General features: G+C 40.7%; 2 protein-coding genes across 10 annotated transcripts in view; both read left to right on the top strand.

Moving 5' to 3' along the window:
- The window catches only part of kcnq5a (potassium voltage-gated channel, KQT-like subfamily, member 5a), a 101,634-nt gene extending 94,410 nt beyond the window's left edge, over positions 1–7,224 (top strand). For 5 of the 9 annotated variants that reach the window (XM_084376568.1, XM_084376570.1, XM_084376567.1 and 2 more), the window contains 3 exons: positions 823–936; positions 1,971–2,097; positions 2,227–7,224. In XM_084376568.1, coding sequence (XP_084232694.1) covers positions 823–936; positions 1,971–2,097; positions 2,227–3,291 — 1,306 coding nt within the window. In that variant the 3' untranslated portion in view covers positions 3,292–7,224. The remainder of the gene's footprint in view (positions 1–822; positions 937–1,970; positions 2,098–2,226) is intronic. The other 4 variants (XM_084376571.1, XM_084376573.1, XM_084376572.1 and 1 more) reach the window with 1 other exon arrangement.
- Positions 7,225–7,527: 303 nt separating this feature from the next.
- ddx43 (DEAD (Asp-Glu-Ala-Asp) box polypeptide 43) lies at positions 7,528–16,707 on the top strand. Its single transcript, XM_084375529.1, has 17 exons — positions 7,528–7,891; positions 8,152–8,207; positions 8,315–8,432; positions 8,637–8,891; positions 9,198–9,279; positions 10,480–10,639; positions 12,541–12,659; positions 12,814–12,924; positions 13,029–13,170; positions 14,118–14,218; positions 14,552–14,639; positions 14,835–14,962; positions 15,090–15,199; positions 15,336–15,474; positions 15,573–15,660; positions 16,022–16,246; positions 16,395–16,707. The coding sequence occupies exons 1-16, from the start codon at positions 7,567–7,569 to the stop codon at positions 16,229–16,231; spliced, it is 2,232 nt and encodes a 743-aa protein (XP_084231655.1). The 5' UTR covers positions 7,528–7,566; the 3' UTR covers positions 16,232–16,246; positions 16,395–16,707.
- The last annotated feature ends 415 nt before the right edge of the window (positions 16,708–17,122 follow it).

The raw sequence follows: 17,122 nt of genomic DNA on the forward strand, positions 1-17,122 counted from the left end.
ATATACACAAGAGGCTTTCAGTGTTTGTAGCGATCAAAAGTCTGTAATCACTTAATTTATGAGGAAGGTGGACATTTTGTTTCAGCAGGGGGCGCTGTGATGCCGTTATGGATTGGGACTTTCACGATGATAACCCACATTAAGTTTGTTTTGGCTCTTAGTAGTGACATCTGGTGTGTCGTTGCTGTAGGCGTTGTCAGTAGTTCTCCTGGGGAATAGCATAGTGCTTGACTTCATCTGAGTGTTGGTATGAAGTGTGTCAAAGGCTGTAGATACACACAGACCCCCTGAGTGCTGCTGTGCACATTTTTCTGTATCTTACTAGCATTGCCACTAGACTTCCAGTATTTCGGTCACATTTATGAATACGATATTTTGACAAGTTCTCTGAGGCTGACAGAAATAGCAGATTGTGTCAGTATCATGTCAAACAAACACAAGCGCAAAACTGCTGCTTTTATTTTGTACAATTCCATTAAATGAGTTATTAGTGGCAAATAACGAACTTAATGCTGTTTTATAAACTTTTATGCCTTGTCATGAATAAAAATGTGGGAGTACGTCTAAATACACGGACAATTAAAATGTATTTATTATCAAAATCGTTTAAAAATCTAAACATTAACATCAGCCTTCAAAAAACCCTCAGCTGTCAGACATCTTCAGTCTACTTTTCCCACTCACCTTCTGTGTTTATATACAGTACATGCCAGTGTGTGTGTTTGTGTGTGTGTGTGTGTGTGAGAGAGAGAGAGAGAGAGAGAGAGAGTTACAGAGAGAGAGAGTGAGGTGTATCTGACCCGGTGTTTCTCCTGTCTCCAGACTGGCCAGTGCAGCGGGCTCTGGTCCCAGCCTGAGTAGCCGACCCAGGAACATGTCCTCTCCTGCCCTGCACTATTATTACAGCAACAACAGGCGGAAGCTCCCTGGCGCAGGGTTACTTTTATTTCACTTAATTTCAGTTTTACCTGCAGTAGCATCTGATTAGTCGCCCCTTTGGTGACCATTAAATCTGAAATCTCACATGCAAACAGTCACGCTTGTAGGATTTGTAGCATTTTTTTCTTAACTTATACGAAACCAGATGGCACGAGTTTGGGTCAGACATTAGAACACAGATTATTCTAATGTTTTTAACTCTACCCATGTGGCGATCTTTTGATTAACCAAGTCTGACATCATGCAAATGTATCCTAACACGTATAAATGCCCTTATATCTCATCCCTGTTGCTACATTAGATCCAATTCGTAGTAGTAGTGGATGTTGTGTGTGGTGTTTCTGGGTGTCTCTCTGATAGACGCATGTTAGAGATATGTAAACTTTATTAACATCACTAATTCAACAGTAGTACGCTGTCAAAGAACTTGTGTGATTTGATCGATACTCAGAAATATGGCTACAGATTGATCGGTCATTTGAATGCAGCATTTAGCATGTCACTTGGTTTTTAAATGCCTTAAAACATAATGCAAATATGTGTATGTGTTCCTTCTTCTTGCAATGGAAAGTGAGATAAAAGGGCATGAATAGCAGGTGGTGGACTCACACACACCTCAACATTGTGTTATTTCAGTAATGGTACTTTTAATGCATGAGAATAATCTTGTAGGGGTTGTGAACATTTGTTTTTTATCTCAAAAATGCATTTTGGAGCTTGAGATAACAGGTTTTCAGCAAAAACATCATCTTTACTTCGAATGTATTGAATTTGTAAACCTGATTTTGACATGTGGTGTTCATAAATTGTGTTTTTGAGGTGCTAGGTTTTCATAAGAGCAGCGATCTGACCGTGCCATGTGTGTTGAGTGTTTTACTAACCCTAATCTTAACATCCTACTGTTGCTTTAGGTTTGTTGCCTGACTTGGGATAGCCTGAAATGAAACCGTGGGTGCCTACAGTACTTATATTACATCGTTATTTTCTAACATGTTAACACCAGTATGTGTGTGTGTGTTTGTGTGTATCAGGGTGGATCAGATTCTGGGTAAAGGCCAGATACCTGTGGATAAGAAAGTGAGGGACAAATTGAACCCAGATGGAGAATCTCTGGAGGGCATGAGCATGCTAGGACGGGTGTGTAAGGTGGAGAGACAGGTGAGTTTAGAGAAACAAACAGAGAAGGGAAAAACTTTCAAGAGGAAACCTTTGAAGATGTCAATTAAAGTCAAGTCTCTTTGCCTCCCTCCATGTCATCACTCTTTTATTCTCCTCTCTTGGCTCTAGGTGACTTCGATTGAATCAAAGTTGGACTCTCTGTTGGATGTTTATCGCCAAGTTCTACAAAAAGGCTCCTCAGCACTCACCCTCTCTTCCCTGCCCCTGTTCGAGCTGGACAACCACCAGCGACGCTCGGACTTCCAGACCTCCATCATCGGCAGGGATCTCCCCTCTCCCCAGGAAGGTGATCCGGGTGGATGTGGAGGAGATAACAACACGGGAATACGCCATTCTCTTAACACCAACCCGAGAGGCCTGCGCCTCATCCTGGCACCGGCCGATGATGACGGCCCCCCTGACTCAGCACCTCCATCCTATCCCCCATCCACAGCCTCGCTCTCTCCATCACCACTGCTGCCTCCCGATAGCCCCTACCCAACCTTGGTTACCCCCAATGGTACCTCTAAAAGAGCACACTTCCCGGACCTGCCACCCCCACCTCCCTCAACAGGGGGTTTCACCCTCCAGCTGCCCCCCATGGTGCACCCCTCTCACCATCGATGCCCCCCTGACCCCATCCCAGATGATATGACAGGCAGAGTGGTGGTGGATGAGGGGAGCCTGGGCCCCTCTGTCGTAGTGGGATCCGGTGAGGATGTTGCCCGGGAAGGGGAGAGTGAGGCAGGAGGGGTGCAGCTGCGGGAGAAGCCTGGCTTGAAATCTGAGGGGGCCTGGACGAGGCACATGAGCCTGGAGGTCAACCCCCTGCTGCTCCTCTCGTCTAGCCCAGACGAGACGCCTTCAGACTGGGGAAGCAGTCTCGGGAAATCCCTCTCTGTGCACAATCTCAGCCAGCCTTTGACCAACCGTGCCCCCTCCTCATCGCTCAACAACAGCAGCAGCAGCAACAGTAGCGAACGTGGCAATGCCCACGGTGTCCTAAGCAACTGGGACGGAGCAGAACTCTTTATTAGTGAGTGCAAACTAGAGCCAGAGGGAGAACATTTCAACTTCCTGTCCCAGGGATCTGCCGGCCCCTCAGACCTTTTACAGACTGTGGAGGAGGCTCCACCTCATCCCAAGGGAAACGCAGAGTTTCTCAATCAGTCACCACACATACAGCTGGCATAACCAAACACACACACTGACACACACACACACACACACACACACTTGCATACTGTTGGAGAAACCACTTTTAAAATCATTTTAAAGGACACTATATGGATTATTTTGCAATTTCCAATCAATGCCTCGTATATGAATATACAATATTTTACAATATTGTCTTCAAGATTATGTCCACTGTCATACAGATTTCAGTATGTTGTAAACTTTTATAGGTTACTAAATTTATTATAAAAAAATCAGAGAAAACATTGTATAAAATATGTATGAAAGTGGGCAAAAATTCATGTAGACAAATTACACAATCGTTATACAAATACAAATAAATTTGCTTTGGTCTTTACCCAAAGATATACAGAAATGGTCAATTTTATTAAAGGCGCAATATGTAAGAATTGGCGACCTGTCAAATTCATACGCAAAATAAATAAGGGGCAGCAAATCACTAGAGTAACCGCTAACTGCTGCTAACAGTAGCTGCCTTAGCTAGATAGCTCAGTTAGCAGTGCAGCTAGCTGTTCAGACTGGGACCAGGGGAGTGTTGGTGTTTACACCTCTCACACAGGAGCTTTGGACTTGGATCGGACAGGCCCAGCTGGTTAGCATGCTGATAAAAAGGGGTCTTGATTAAATTAAATTTTGACAACGGGGAAGGAATATTAACTGTGATATCGGAGAATGAAGTCTGACACCTGATCTAGATATCAGAGTGTAGAAACAATTCAAATAATTTGGTTTACCACAAACACAACTGTGTTTTCTTTTTCAAATTTATTTCCAGCAGTTCAAACATTTCAAGTCAGTCTGGACTTCAACCAAAACCAAAGAACCTATTCAGACCCATCACTAAATCAAGCAGTATCTCTTTTCAATGTAGAAATTGAAGGATATCAAGTCTGCCTTGTGCCAACCTTTAGAAATAAGAAGAAATTACCGTATGCATCTTACAAAAAAAAAGTGAAGTTGAACCTCAAGCAAGCCACTGGAAACTATAGGTCAACCACTTCTTTCGTAACATGTGGTGAAACCATCTAGGTACATGCACACACACATACAACCATTCTTTCACACGCACAAAAACCACACTGACACAACCAAGCAACCGTCAACCACGACCACCAAGTACTCTGAGAAGAGCCTACTTGACAAAGAGCTGAGACTCACTAATGACTTATTTTTTTTCATACAAGTGCTTGTATTCAGAGACTTTCTTGGAAGAAGAGGAGGCTCACTCGCTCTTCTTATTCAATGTCTGTCTTATAGGCAATGTAAAATGTCATCTTTTACTTATGCTTTCATACATATCACTGCATGGACTGTTTTCAAAAACAAATGAATGAAAGGGGAATAATGGGTGAGGGCCTGGTGTGATGGGAATAGCTGAATTATAACAAGAGCTAAAGGTTGAACCCTTAGCATGAGCATCTTGTTCTATTCATTTTCTAAAACCACTGAAAATGTCAGTAAATGTTTGTATGGTTGCTTTCTGTCAGCAAGTTATCAGTGAATTTTGGATGCAGCAAACCTATTGGGGGGGAAATGGCCTATCAGCAGTCACTTTAGACAATTTTGGACCATGTCCCACCTGATTTGGAGAGTTGCCTGGTGAATTAGTTGCTGATGGTCTGAATGCAGTAGGCTTATCAAGTTGGCTTCTCCGGCCAAGCATGAGATGCTGCATGTTTAAGCTGTTGCGAAATATAAAGTCAAGAGCAGTCGCACACTCGCTGGTGGCCTGGATGTCCTTCTGCATGTTAAAGTAACATTTCCTCCAAACCTTTAGCTTAAAGGTACGAACAAAGTCCACCTATATGAACGTTATTATATTCTAATTTGAACTAATTTGAAAGTAGTTAAAACATGTACTACCAGTTATATGGATAACCCACTTACGATTAAATTTGATGACCAATATAAGTAAAGTCATTTAAAACCTTTTTTTTTTTTTTTTTGGACAAACCCTCTTTTTACTGGGTGCTGACTGCACCATGAAGAATGACTGACGGCTGCTGGACTGACCTTATTCCCTCCTCATGGCCTGGAGCACCACGAGGTGTAGAGTGGACTCCAGACTCCATTATATCATAGCAGGTTAGTTTGGAGGAACCCATGATAACAAGATACTGTACGTGTTGTATGCATGTTGTTACTTTATCCATGTGTCCATTCTGCTGCTGTCAAATGTATAAGTTAACATAGGAAAATGGTATATAGTGGAGGGAGATGAGAAGAATATGCCCTCTAATGTCAACACAAATAAAGCTCTAGGAGGAGTTTGTTGAAGAACAACACAGAAAGATCGGACAAAAACTGACTTGTTAGGTTTAGGCGCCAATAGGCATTTTTGCTAATCTAGGTGTGATACACATGTGTACCAAATTTCATACGTCTAGGTAAAACTACCTGCAGGAGCTGCTCTTTAGAGGGCGCTAGCGAGCCAACAACCTTAAACACTTATATTTTCACCACCAAAGTTTTGTGAGTTTTCGAGCACCTTTAGCCCCTCAAAAATGCAATTTATTTCAGGGAAAGGAACAATAATTTCCTTGCATTTCAAGAGGGTCCTCGCACAGTTTGGTGCTCGAGCCCTAATGAATCATTTCTGTGACTTCAGCATTCAGCTGATGTGGAGCTGGGGAGATTTTTTTTGTTTATATCATAATTTCTCCAGTTGCCCCCCAGAAATCGTCTAATTTAACAGGATTTTGAATGTGCATGCACACCCTCCTTGACACATCAATTATATACAATTTTTAACGATTTAGGGTTATTGCAATACGCCTAAAAGGTACTCGAGTGAAAACGTTTATATTTTTGGTGCATTTGGTCCATGTTCAGATTGAGACGATGTAAGTTTTCACAGGCAGGCTGATGAAAAATGGTGTGTTGCAAGTGTCTTAAATGACATTGTCCTAACACAACACTCTGTAACAGTATTTTCACTGCCATCGTGCTTGTAGATGGGTTGACTTCCCTTGAATTCGAATTATGCAAAATTCTGTCAGCCGTCTCAAGCATTTTTGATTTGTTTTTGCATGTTTACATCTCGAGGGTTATGCAGTCACAGCAGTCTTAAAGAAATATATCTTAATGTGATAATGACAACCTTCATTCATCAGTTTTCTTAAAAAATTATATTCCCTTTATTTTGAATGGTGAGTAAGTGCATCGCTTAGCAAATTAACATTCTGTAGTGGAATATAACAGGTATTATCCTCTAACAATTGACAATTATAAACACTTGAAAATAGATTAGATTGATTTTGAAAAATTCTACAGCCCATGCAGGAGTTGTTGTGGTATGGTGAATTATATTATCGACATGAAAGCACAGTTGTTAATGGTGAGTTTGGGGAGCCTGAAAATGTGACATGGTAGTTTAATTGATTAATATTGGAATAGATGTGTTGTAGTTATTGATTGAGTTTTGCTACATTATGAAAAGAGGCCAGCCGAAACTGTTAATTACTTTGGAGCAAGATGTTGAACAAATACTGAATAATGCGGAAAGTCCATGGACAATGGGTGGATTTTTTCCCCTCATAAAACATGCTCATGTTTGCAATCTGTAAATTGCTTCAGGGTGCCTTCTTGCATTTATAAATATTTTTTTTATTCACAGGGCTACAAAGGTCTTGTTTGCCTACAGCCTTTAGCATACTGTATAGTTGAAGTCAAACTGCTCATTTTTGAGTTGGGCATCCAGTTCACTTAAGTCACGTAGCTTTAGCCACAGACTTTATATGGCTTGAATGGCTAATAATACCATTTCTCTACAGCTTGAACAGTAATTTATTACACAACTGGCCTTAAAGCTTGATAATGTTAACATTATTATTTCTTTGAAATTAATTTATTATAGTGCACATTATGTTCTCTGGATGAGAAATGCAAAAATAATTTTATTATTCATTAATAAAGTACAAATTAACTAAGCTGCTTTGGCTTTGTGTCTTTTTTTAAAGCAATAAAAATGTCACATGAGGTCACGCTGCCTTTAGGAGAAGGGGGATTTTATATCTTTCGGGTTCACGATAATGGATGTAAAAGATATAGTATCTGATAAATGTTAGTTTTTGATAAATGTATCCTCCTTTTTATGCTACACTTAGGTTTTCTGATTTTTATTTACAATATTTTATATTTATGATTACAAAATTAATCACAATCCATCTAATGGTCAGAAATACGAGCTTATAGAGAGGACGTGAAGGCGACATACTGGTGATTGACGGTTGGCGTAGCTAGCCAGCAGGCAGGTGGGGAGCCAAATTTAAAATGTCTGACTGGGAAGATGAGTACGACGAAGGCGGCGTTGCTATCCAGAGGCCTGCGACAAAACCAGCTCCGACCGAGTGGAACTTACCGTGTGGTGAACCTCCAAGGGGAAATGTGTCTTTCGGTGTAAGAAACGGGACCCGGTTCGGAGCCCCAAGAGAGGGCAGAGCTGATCGAAGCGGCGAGGTGTCCGAGGACAGAAGTTGGAGAGGCGGACGGTCGTTTACCCGCAGCACCGGACACCGCAGCTTTGGCGATGAAAAGTCGGACTCTTCCCCTCCTGTGACTCTCAGTGTGGACAATGCTTCAGTCGGGAGGGTAATAGGTATGTTTTGTAAAGCAGTTATTTGTGTTTTCAAATGCTAACTGCTACACACTTTGTAGCTAGCTAGCTTGATTTCGCTTGACTTCGCTGTTAGCTATTTATGCTAAATCAACTTAGAAGTTAGCTTGGTCCACGTGTTCTCCATTCTGCCAAGTCCAATGGGCTGTAAGGTAGTGTGTGGGTGTGTGTGTGTGTGTTTTACTGTTTTGATGTGCAGAGATTTTGGTTGTACTCGATGTTCATTTTGGGTCCTGTTAAAGGTCGCGGAGGGGCCAAAATTCGTGAACTTGAAGAGAGCTCCGGGGCAAGAATCAAGGCGAGTGGACCTATGTTGTTCATAGAGCTGCAACAGGCACTGTGGTCAGTTTATGTATAGGATGTTAGTTTTGTTCCCCGTGTATAACTCTGCTGTTCTTTCTATAGATAAATAATGGGGACCATGAAGCTGAGGTGGCTATTTTTGGATCCTCTGCTGCCCAACAGAAGGCCAAGGAGATGATTGAAGACCTGGTGTCTGATTGCAACTCTCAATTTTGCAGTGGTATGAAGGCATTCTTCCAGAAAGTGTTGATCTTGATCCTAAAAGGATACCTTGCAGTTGTACGTGTTTTGGTGCTAATGTCCTGTTCATTCCTGTATTGATTATTTGTTCCAAAAATATTTTAACATTAGGTTCTGTTACTTGATGCATGTCTGTACCGTCAATGAAAATGAATCTCCTGCAGCATACTAACCAGTTTCTCAGGTCCTCGTAGGGGTGGAGGTTTTGGAGGAGGAAGAGATGGAGGAGGCTACAGAGGAGGAGGCTATACAGGAGGTGGCTACAGAGGAGGCTACGGAGGAGGTGGTGGAGGACGCTACAGAGGGGAATTTGATGAAGGAGGACATAATGGCTCTGCTTCAGAATTACAGGCTGCAAGTGTCGCGCCGACCCATACACCCATAGACTGGAACAACATCCGGGAGAACAAGGCCAAGTATGAGGAGCTCAAGTGGAAGGGTGAGGACTCGTTTATTGTCACTTCTGTACATACACAGTATTGATTGCACTGCTGCATAATAGATTTCAAATAAAGCAATGATTAAAGATGCCCTTTAATTAAAGTGGAGACTCTTTACTTTCAATTCACGATCATTGTTTAATTTAAAATTCTGTCCTATGATAACCACTTACTACTTTGTATTCCCTTTGTGTTTGTATTTGTTATTAGCTCATGTTTATTATTTTATCCTTGTGACATGACATCAGAATTTTATTTGTGAAAATGGTTTTGAATATTTCTGTAATTTTTGTAACCTCCTTTAGACCTCCCACCCTTGAATAAGAAGTTTTACGTTGAGGCAGAGTGTGTCTCCATGCTGACAGCAGAGGAAGTCAGTGAGTGGAGGTAAATCTGCCAGTGTCTATGTTTCAGTGGCTTTTTGTCTTTGTGTGTTACTGACAAGCTTACAAAACCTCAAAGCTCCAATTGTTGCTGAGAATTTCTCCAAAAAAAGAGTTTCCCTGAAGAGGTTTGTGCCAGTGATGTTTTCTGTTACAGCTTTAGACAAATAGGTGGCACCATTTATCCACCGCAAATGTGTCTTGTTGACACCTACAAGCCAGCTTGTTTTTGAATTTGTCAGTGGTTCAGGGCCTCATGACAAGGGTGTGAGTAGTTGGCAACATAGGCTTGACAGAGGTCCAAATCTGGTTGTGCAGGACAAAGTACTATAGTTACATCATACCCTGACCTATAAACTCTCTTAGCTGTCTGTCTCTGGGTCAAAGTCTGGGTCTGCTTTACAATTCTTGTAAATGAATAGAATAGAATAGAATAGAATAGAATTACTTTATTGATCCCAGACTGGGAAATTCTTTTGTCACAGCAGCAAATGGAAAGAAAAACAAAAACACTCTGTACATAACATAAATAGAAAGCAAGATATATACAATGTATGTACACAGTGCAAACTATACTATAAACAATAATAATCTATGCGATTGTACAAGAAATAAACAATTCCTATACATGTGCAATAACAGAACCAACATGTACATATGAGTGTGCATTAATAGAACCACAGGTAATATAAATAGATAAAAATAGATTGAAGAGAACCTAGAATGTGCAGATGTAAACATGTTATAAAGTAAAAAACAGTAGAGAGATCAGAGATCTCTCTCCTGTTTTTTGTGTGAGGTGGAGAGGTTGGAGAGGATTATCCATGATGGATAACAGTTTTTTCAGTGTCCTCCTCTCCACCACAGCCTCCAGAGTCTCCTGTTCACAGCCAGTCACAGAGCTAGCCTTTTTAATGAGTTTGTTGAGTTTATTGGTATTGCTGGCTCCAATGCTGCTTCCCCAACAAACCACAGGTAAGAAAAGTACACTGGCCACCACAGACTGATAAAAGATCTCCAACTGTACGTTGCAGATCTTGCTGCACACATTGAAGGATCTCAGCTTTCTCAGGAAGTATAGTCTGCTCATCCCCTTCTTGTAAACAGCTTAAGTGTTAGATCTCCTACTTTTATTTTGCAGTGAAAATGGTTTGCATTTTAAAATAAAAAAAGATATATATTAAAATAAAAAAATTTTTCACAGGAAGGAGAACAACAATATCTTTGTGGATGACCTGAAGGAAGAGGGGGAGAAGCGGCCCTTTCTCAACCCCTGTCGCACTTTTCTTGAGGCCTTTGACCGTTATCCAGAGATCATGGAAAATATTGAGCGAGTTGGTTTTGTCAAACCAACCCCGATCCAGGTATGAGCCTTGTACCTGGGCAGTTTTATTTTGTACTTTATCATTAATTATACTGTGAGGTATTACTGCAGAATATAAAAGCCCTTATTCTCCAATCATGGACAACTGTAGCAGATGTTTATATCAGTCCTATATTGCTCCACATTGATTGAAACAACAAGTTACATTATTGGTATTTTGGGTAATTACTGTGTAAAAGTATTTTCTTGTTAACAGGGAAATACATTCCCCTTTTCTCTCAAAAATATACAAGTTGTTAAAAAAAACATGCACCTTATTTTGGAACAAAATGTTCCATGTGTGTATACTGTGTTTGGGTAGATTTTGCAACATCAGACGCACCTGCAGTAACCTGTCCTATTCATTGCCTGTTGCTATGGGCAATCCCCATGATTTCCGAAGATCAAAGCTGGGAAACACCCACATTAACGGCAGCCTTGATCGGAAATATTGAGCCATTTTGTTGAAAAACATATGTGGCGTCAGTCTGACCAAAAAGCAGAAATGAAAGGAAAGTCGTCATATTTTTACATAATCTAATTAAACTTAGTTTTAAGTAACTCACTATGTAGAGAACTGAGCCAAGAAACAAATATTATTCACAGCTCTATAATTTAGAGGCTCTTGAACCTCACCTTTTGTTCAGAACAATTATTCAGAGTTTTTATTGTGTATTGACAGTAATGAGAGCACCCTAGAAGCTCTATAAGCACAACTGCCTTAGGAAATAATTGAATTATACCTTTCTTTACTGTCTTGCTCAATAAGGATGGTTTCCTACTTGCTAAAGTTGCTGTTAAGGCATGCAAACATATGTAATCTGCTAACTGAGAGTTGTCACGCAACAAGTGTGATGCAGACTTTTTTTTTTTTTTTACTCTGTGAACCTTCTGGGCCTTCTATCGGTCTAAAAATATCAGTTTTTACAATTATAATCCTCTTGTCCCTGTGGTAACTTCAGTAAACAGCCTTTACTTTGGTCACATAAAATGTTTACACTGAATGCAGTTGCTTCCTTCCCATAGTTGGTGTTCTCGGAGGGCATTCTCCACTAAATGTGCTCTGCCATGCACATACTGTTTTTTGTTCCTCTGAAAGACTTGGCAAAGGACTCATGTTTTATGAATTTGATTTCAATAGATTCTGGCTGTGTATCCATACTTTTCCAGGAGCTCTCAGACCGGATGTGTTGCATCACTCTCCCTCCTTGATCTCACTTTCATTTCACGAAAAGAGGCTTGCTCAAATGGAATGTAAAATTACACCCCTGTGGTTTCAAATACTGGCACAGCCGACTCTGTAATGCTCTGGCAAACACTTCAATCTTTTGTTAGATATTAAGCTGCTTCACTGCCCCACCCTTTAAGTTGGGTTCACCCTACTAATACCTGCGAGTGTGAGGCTGTCACAGTGGTATCTGTGCTAACCTGTTTGGCGATCGTTAAAAAAAATGTTCCCTTGCCAACATGACTTGTTCAGTACACTGTTCAGTTCCCACAGTCTCAAAAGAAACTCGATTTGTCTTTATTAAGAAAGGAGTTTATAATGGGAGTTCTTAAATTTGAACATATGCACATTTTACCGTAACATTTAAATATTGACAAATTGTATTGTTTTCTTATGTTAATCATGTAAAATTTGTCCTGTCTCAAAAAGGCCATACTTGAAAGCCAACATCCAGCTGCGCTTAGACTTAAATTTTGGAGGTTGAAAGTTCAAAATTTTGACTTAATTAATTTCTTATGTTTTCACATGGTCTCTATGTAGGGAAAAAAAGTATTTTCAGAGCAGTAACTTGCGTTGTCCGTCTTAACCGGTTGTGGTTTTGTGTATATGTTAAAGTTAGTTTTAATCTTTTTGTTTGTGTAACTGTATGAATGTTTTTGCCCATTTCTCTCCAGTCTCAGGCGTGGCCAGTGTTGCTGAGCGGGGATGACCTAATAGCCATCGCTCAGACAGGAACAGGGAAAACCTTGGCCTATCTGCTGCCAGGCTTCATCCACATGGATGGACAGCCTATGTGAGTCCAGGACCTGTTCAGCCTGTCAGCACATTTAATCTTGTTTTGTAGTTGTTGTGAAGGCCTGTTTCTTCTCATTTCTTTCATCTGTGCAGCTTTGATATTTGTACCTGTTTGTCAAACTGTCTATCTTTTGTCCCTCCTTCCTTGATAGACCTAGAGCTGAGCGAGGCGGTCCAGGCATGTTGGTGCTCACTCCCACCAGAGAACTGGCCCTGCAGATTGAAACTGAGTGCAAAAAGTATCGCTATAAAGGCTACACAAGGTGTGCCAGTATAATGTTATCACAAGTCATTAACAATAAACTTGGTCTGTAATTGATTGAGACATAGGCAACATTAAGAATAACTTCCTTCTGTACCTTTTCAGTGTCTGTATCTATGGCGGAGGGGATAGGAGAGGCCAGATCAACCTGGTGAAGAGCGGAGTGGACATAGTGATCGCTACACCAGGCCGACTTAACGATCTGCAGATGAATGAGCTCATCAATCTTCGCTCCATCACCTACTTGGTCAGCTGTTTGTGTGTGTGCTTGTTGGTTTTAGTGTGAGAATGATTTACTGTTTGGGTGGGTCCACTTTAAATAATGTGACCTTGCTTTTATATCGTTATGGTTATGGTTTGTCCATCAGTCTCATTCTCGTGAAACTGATATCGTGGGAGCACCTTGAAGGAATTTCTTCAGATTTGGCACAAATGTCCACTTGGACTTGAGGATAAACATGATTGAGAATTTGGTGGTCAGAGTTCACTGTTTTTGGCCATAACCCAGGAATGGATCCACTACTTATGATGAAAATTCACACAAATATCTAATAGGATGAATGATGGCCTTTTATATTCAAAAGGTCAAAGGTCAACTTCACTGTGACATCATACATGTTTTACTAAAACGCTTCTCTGGCCATTATTCAACACTATAACTCAGGAACAGATGGAGCGATTGTGGCAATATATCATATTAGCTAAAGCCTTTATTTTACATAACTACACAACACAAATAAATAGGAAATAAAATAAAATGCAAAAAGCTGAAATAGTGAAATGTATCTTAAATTTCCATTACCAAAGGGGCATCATAGTTAAAGTCTTTAACAGTTATTGCATTTGGTCGGATACTGAATTGGTGACGCTAATTTTGGGTGTCCACCTTGAAACTGTGGTGATTGTAGAGATCTCCTGTGCTGCTGGGTTGAAAATTTGTCTGAAGCATCCACGTTTTATAATTTCTACCATCTTTGCAGAAACATCCATATTTGAAGCATTGCTGTCCACATCAAGCTCATCGGTTTTAAAGATGTTGAGCTTCAGGGGATTGTCATTGTACCATCAGCCCTCTGAACTCATTTTGCCGAAAAATCACATCGCTATGAAAAAATTTAACTAGACTTGTTAGTGGCGGTAATCCTAGTTTTCTGTCGTGTTGTTATTCATAACTGCTCTGATCATTGCGAAAAGGTGCTGGACGAGGCCGATCGTATGCTAGATATGGGCTTTGAACCACAGATTATGAAGATTCTCCTGGACATCCGGCCAGACCGACAGACTGTCATGACCAGGTATGAGTCAAGACGCATGACGCACTTTAAACAAATGTTTGTCACATGGTTAAAGAGCAGGACACGGCACAGATGCAGCCTAAGAAGGAAAGCATTTGCTTTGCAGGCCTTGAGCATGAAAACCATATTTGTCTCACAACTGAGTGTAATTGACTTGTTTACATGTCAATGTAGGAAATTAATGTAGTAATGAAGGAAAAGATCATATAACAAATTCACAGCTACATTCATTGACTTTGTCACACTGTACCTTGCAGATATTTTTTGTCTTCTATGATGTAAGTTATAGATTAGAAAATAATCCTCCGTCACTTGTAAATTCCCGTATTTCAGTGCCACCTGGCCGACTGGTGTGAGACGATTGGCCAAATCCTACCTAAAGAATCCCATGATGGTTTATGTGGGCACTCTGGACTTGGCGGTAGGTGGAAAATTCTGTGTTCTACTTTGTCCCACTTGAATACTGGAGCTGACTGTTTCTCTGCTACAAAAACAGCTAAAATATTTCTTCATTATTTGTTGTTAGCAGATATTAAATGTCTGTTAGAAAGTCACTTTGAAATGCAGTGTGCTGGATTATCTGTTTAAATGCTTCCTATGTTTCTCTGGGTCTTAGGCGGTTAACACAGTGCAGCAAACAGTGCTCATCGTCCATGAAGAAGAGAAAAAGGACTACGTGTTTGACTTCATTAGAAACATGCTGCCTCAGGATAAAGTCCTCATCTTTGTTGGCAAGAAGCTTGTGTGAGTTGAGAGTCGGTCACCAACTTAATGGCTTGTAGGCAAGGGAGTTTAGTTAAATACGATTGCTTACCACCCACACTAGCAATTTCCGGTGTCTGATTGCGTCTCCTTTTGCAATAAATCTCAGGGCTGATGATCTGTCCAGCGACATGTGTCTGCAGGGTCTGGCTGTGCAAAGTCTCCATGGTGACCGTGAGCAGTGTGACCGTGAAGAAGCCCTCAAGGACTTTAAAGAGAGTACGTCACAGGAAGGATGTTTTGTTTTAAAAAATGCTTTAAAATGTTGATGATTATTTGGTGACAAGGAGCCACCGTACGGGAAATCTGAACAGTCAAAGTTAACCAAAGAATACTGTATTTTATCTTTTTCAAGGTCGAGTTCGGATCCTGGTTGCCACAGACTTGGCATCTCGAGGGTTGGATGTACACGACATAACTCATGTCTTTAATTTTGACTTCCCGCGTAACATAGAAGAGTATGTCCATCGCATAGGCCGCACAGGCCGAGCAGGGTAAGGCTGACCTGCATTCACCAGGGTTCATATGATTATCACAGCCGGCGTCTGACTTTCATTGGCCTAGTTTGTGATTTGATGAATTTATGTTCCAGACGCTCGGGGGAGGCTGTTACCCTGGTAACAAGAGACAACTGGAGGATGGCACCTGAGCTGATTCACATCCTGGAGCGAGCAGGACAGGTCAGAAGCTTATTTGATATATCAATATCAGGCATGCACAGTTTATATGTTGTGTTGGAATTTCAAAGCGGACTGACCAAGAGGCTTTTATATCGTTTATGAATAAACCGCAGAGGGCTATAGTGGGTTTCATCCGTAGGAAGCGTTATACCCATTATGGCTGGTTTGATTTTGTGTTTTAATTCATGAGAAAATACACATTGGACAGTCAGGTGATTAGTTGCCAAGTTGTATTTACGTCTTTAAAGCTGAGATGAAAAGCATTTTCATCATCAATCTTATTTAAATGTATCAATCTTAAAACTAGAACATCTAGCAAACCATAGTAAAGTGTACGCAATCTTGGTGATTCTTGTTGCAGGAGGTCCCAGAGGAACTCGTGATGATGGCGGAGAGATACGAGAAGCACAAGAGGGAGAAGGAGATGTCTGACCCCAGGGGAGGATCAGGATATAGAGGAGGAGGAGGATGGGGGAGGAGAGATGGCGGAGGAGGAGGAGGAGGAGGATGGGGGAGGAGCGATGGTGGAGGTAGAGGAGGCAGGGATCGAAGCCAGAACTGGGGATTCTAATGCATGTTTGTCCACGTAAGTTCACACATAGCACTGTCAATAAATATACAGATAGAAACCTAAAAGATTTCTATTGTAAAGATTGTACTGAATTCATCTGATATTCAGATTGAATAATAATTTAGGACACAAGTTAATTTCCTTGTGCTTCTTCTCTCAACAGGGTTGAGCAGGATCTGACATCGCCTGTATTGTAAATTATTTTTCATGTATATATTTAATTTTTTCATCTGATTTTTCTTTTATTGAAAATGTTTTTGTTTTTTGCCAGATCATCATCCATTGTCACTTAGAGGAAGTAACACCTCATGTTGCCGTGCTGTTCAAAAATGTTTAAAATGCACAATTTTGACTGTTTTTTATGTGTCACTCACCAACCACAGCAGTGCTTAGTATCACTCTGAATATTAAGTTTATTGTAATATCTTTATTTTGGCAGAAAGAAATCTGTATAATAAATGTTCCTTTAAAAGAGACTTGACACCTGGTGTATATTTTATTGGCCTGGTAAATTTCATATTTACCTTTTTATGATTAAGTGATGATTAAATCTGCTTTACACCATTTCCAGTACCTCCACAGACATAGTAACAAGTGCCTGGGGGTAAGGTAGTCGAACCGGTTTCTGGGAAGTCAAACAGAAACTAGACTGCGGCTGTTGTTTGCCATTTGAATTTAACATTTCACAATCATCATATTGTTCTATTCTCTTTTCCTCTGTACAGAGTCAGCACTTCTGAGAAGGAAGCTGGCTCAGTGAGCACAAACATTAGAGGGTTTATCAACGATTTATCCAAATACTGCATATAATTTATCTTTAACATTGCCGCTCACTAGGCATTGTATTGTTTTAGATTTCATTGTGTGCTCTCTACCCTTTAGGCAGCCACT

The sequence above is a fragment of the Pagrus pagrus genome, assembly GCF_965226575.1.
Source record: "Pagrus pagrus genome assembly, chromosome: 15".
Classification (NCBI taxonomy): Eukaryota; Metazoa; Chordata; class Actinopteri; order Spariformes; family Sparidae; genus Pagrus; species Pagrus pagrus.

Coding starts and splice junctions, on each gene's coding strand:
- ddx43 (XM_084375529.1), top strand. CDS start 7,567: ATGTCTGACTGGGAAGATGAGTACGACGAAGGCGGCGTTGCTATCCAG. Junction 10,640..12,540: donor TCAAACCAACCCCGATCCAG/GTATGAGCCTTG, acceptor ATTTCTCTCCAG/TCTCAGGCGTGGCCAGTGTT. Junction 15,475..15,572: donor GGCCGCACAGGCCGAGCAGG/GTAAGGCTGACC, acceptor TTTATGTTCCAG/ACGCTCGGGGGAGGCTGTTA.